The 464-nt window shown below is 48.9% G+C and overlaps 1 protein-coding gene across 1 annotated transcript; it reads left to right on the top strand.

Annotated features, from left to right (window-relative positions):
- Nucleotides 1–3: 3 nt before the first annotated feature.
- Nucleotides 4–459, top strand: LOC121939131 (protocadherin gamma-C3-like; the record flags this gene model as incomplete). The annotated part of the gene is made up of 1 exon (XM_042482246.1): nucleotides 4–459. A coding segment is annotated over one exon (456 nt), but the record flags the coding sequence as incomplete, so codon positions are not given.
- Nucleotides 460–464: the final 5 nt, after the last annotated feature.

Here is a 464-nt window from a genome sequence, read left to right as displayed (position 1 = left end):
ATAGTGGAGGACAACGGGCAGCCCTCTCGTTCAGCTACAGTCATTGTTAACGTGGCGGTGGCGGACAGCTTCCCTGAAGTGCTGTCTGAGTTCACTGACTTTACCCACGACAAGGAGTACAATGACAACCTGACTTTTTACTTAGTGTTGGCTTTGGCTGTAGTTTCCTTCCTCTTCATCACGTGTTTGGTGGTTATTATATCAGTGAAAATCTACAGATGGAGACAGTCTCGCATCCTGTATCACTCCAGTCTGCCTGTGATTCCATATTATCCACCACGTTACTCAGACACTTTGGGGACAGGGACTCTGCAGCATGTGTACAATTACGAGGTGTGCAGGACGACTGATTCCAGAAAGAGTGACTGTAAGTTCGGCAGAGCCGGTAGTCAGAACGTGCTGATAATGGACCCCAGCTCTACAGGGACGATGCAGCGGATACAGAGTGAAAAGAGCATCCTGGA

Source organism: Plectropomus leopardus, unplaced genomic scaffold (assembly GCF_008729295.1).
Source record: "Plectropomus leopardus isolate mb unplaced genomic scaffold, YSFRI_Pleo_2.0 unplaced_scaffold41668, whole genome shotgun sequence".
NCBI lineage: Eukaryota > Metazoa > Chordata > Actinopteri > Perciformes > Serranidae > Plectropomus > Plectropomus leopardus.
This window is presented reverse-complemented; position numbering and strand designations above follow the sequence as displayed.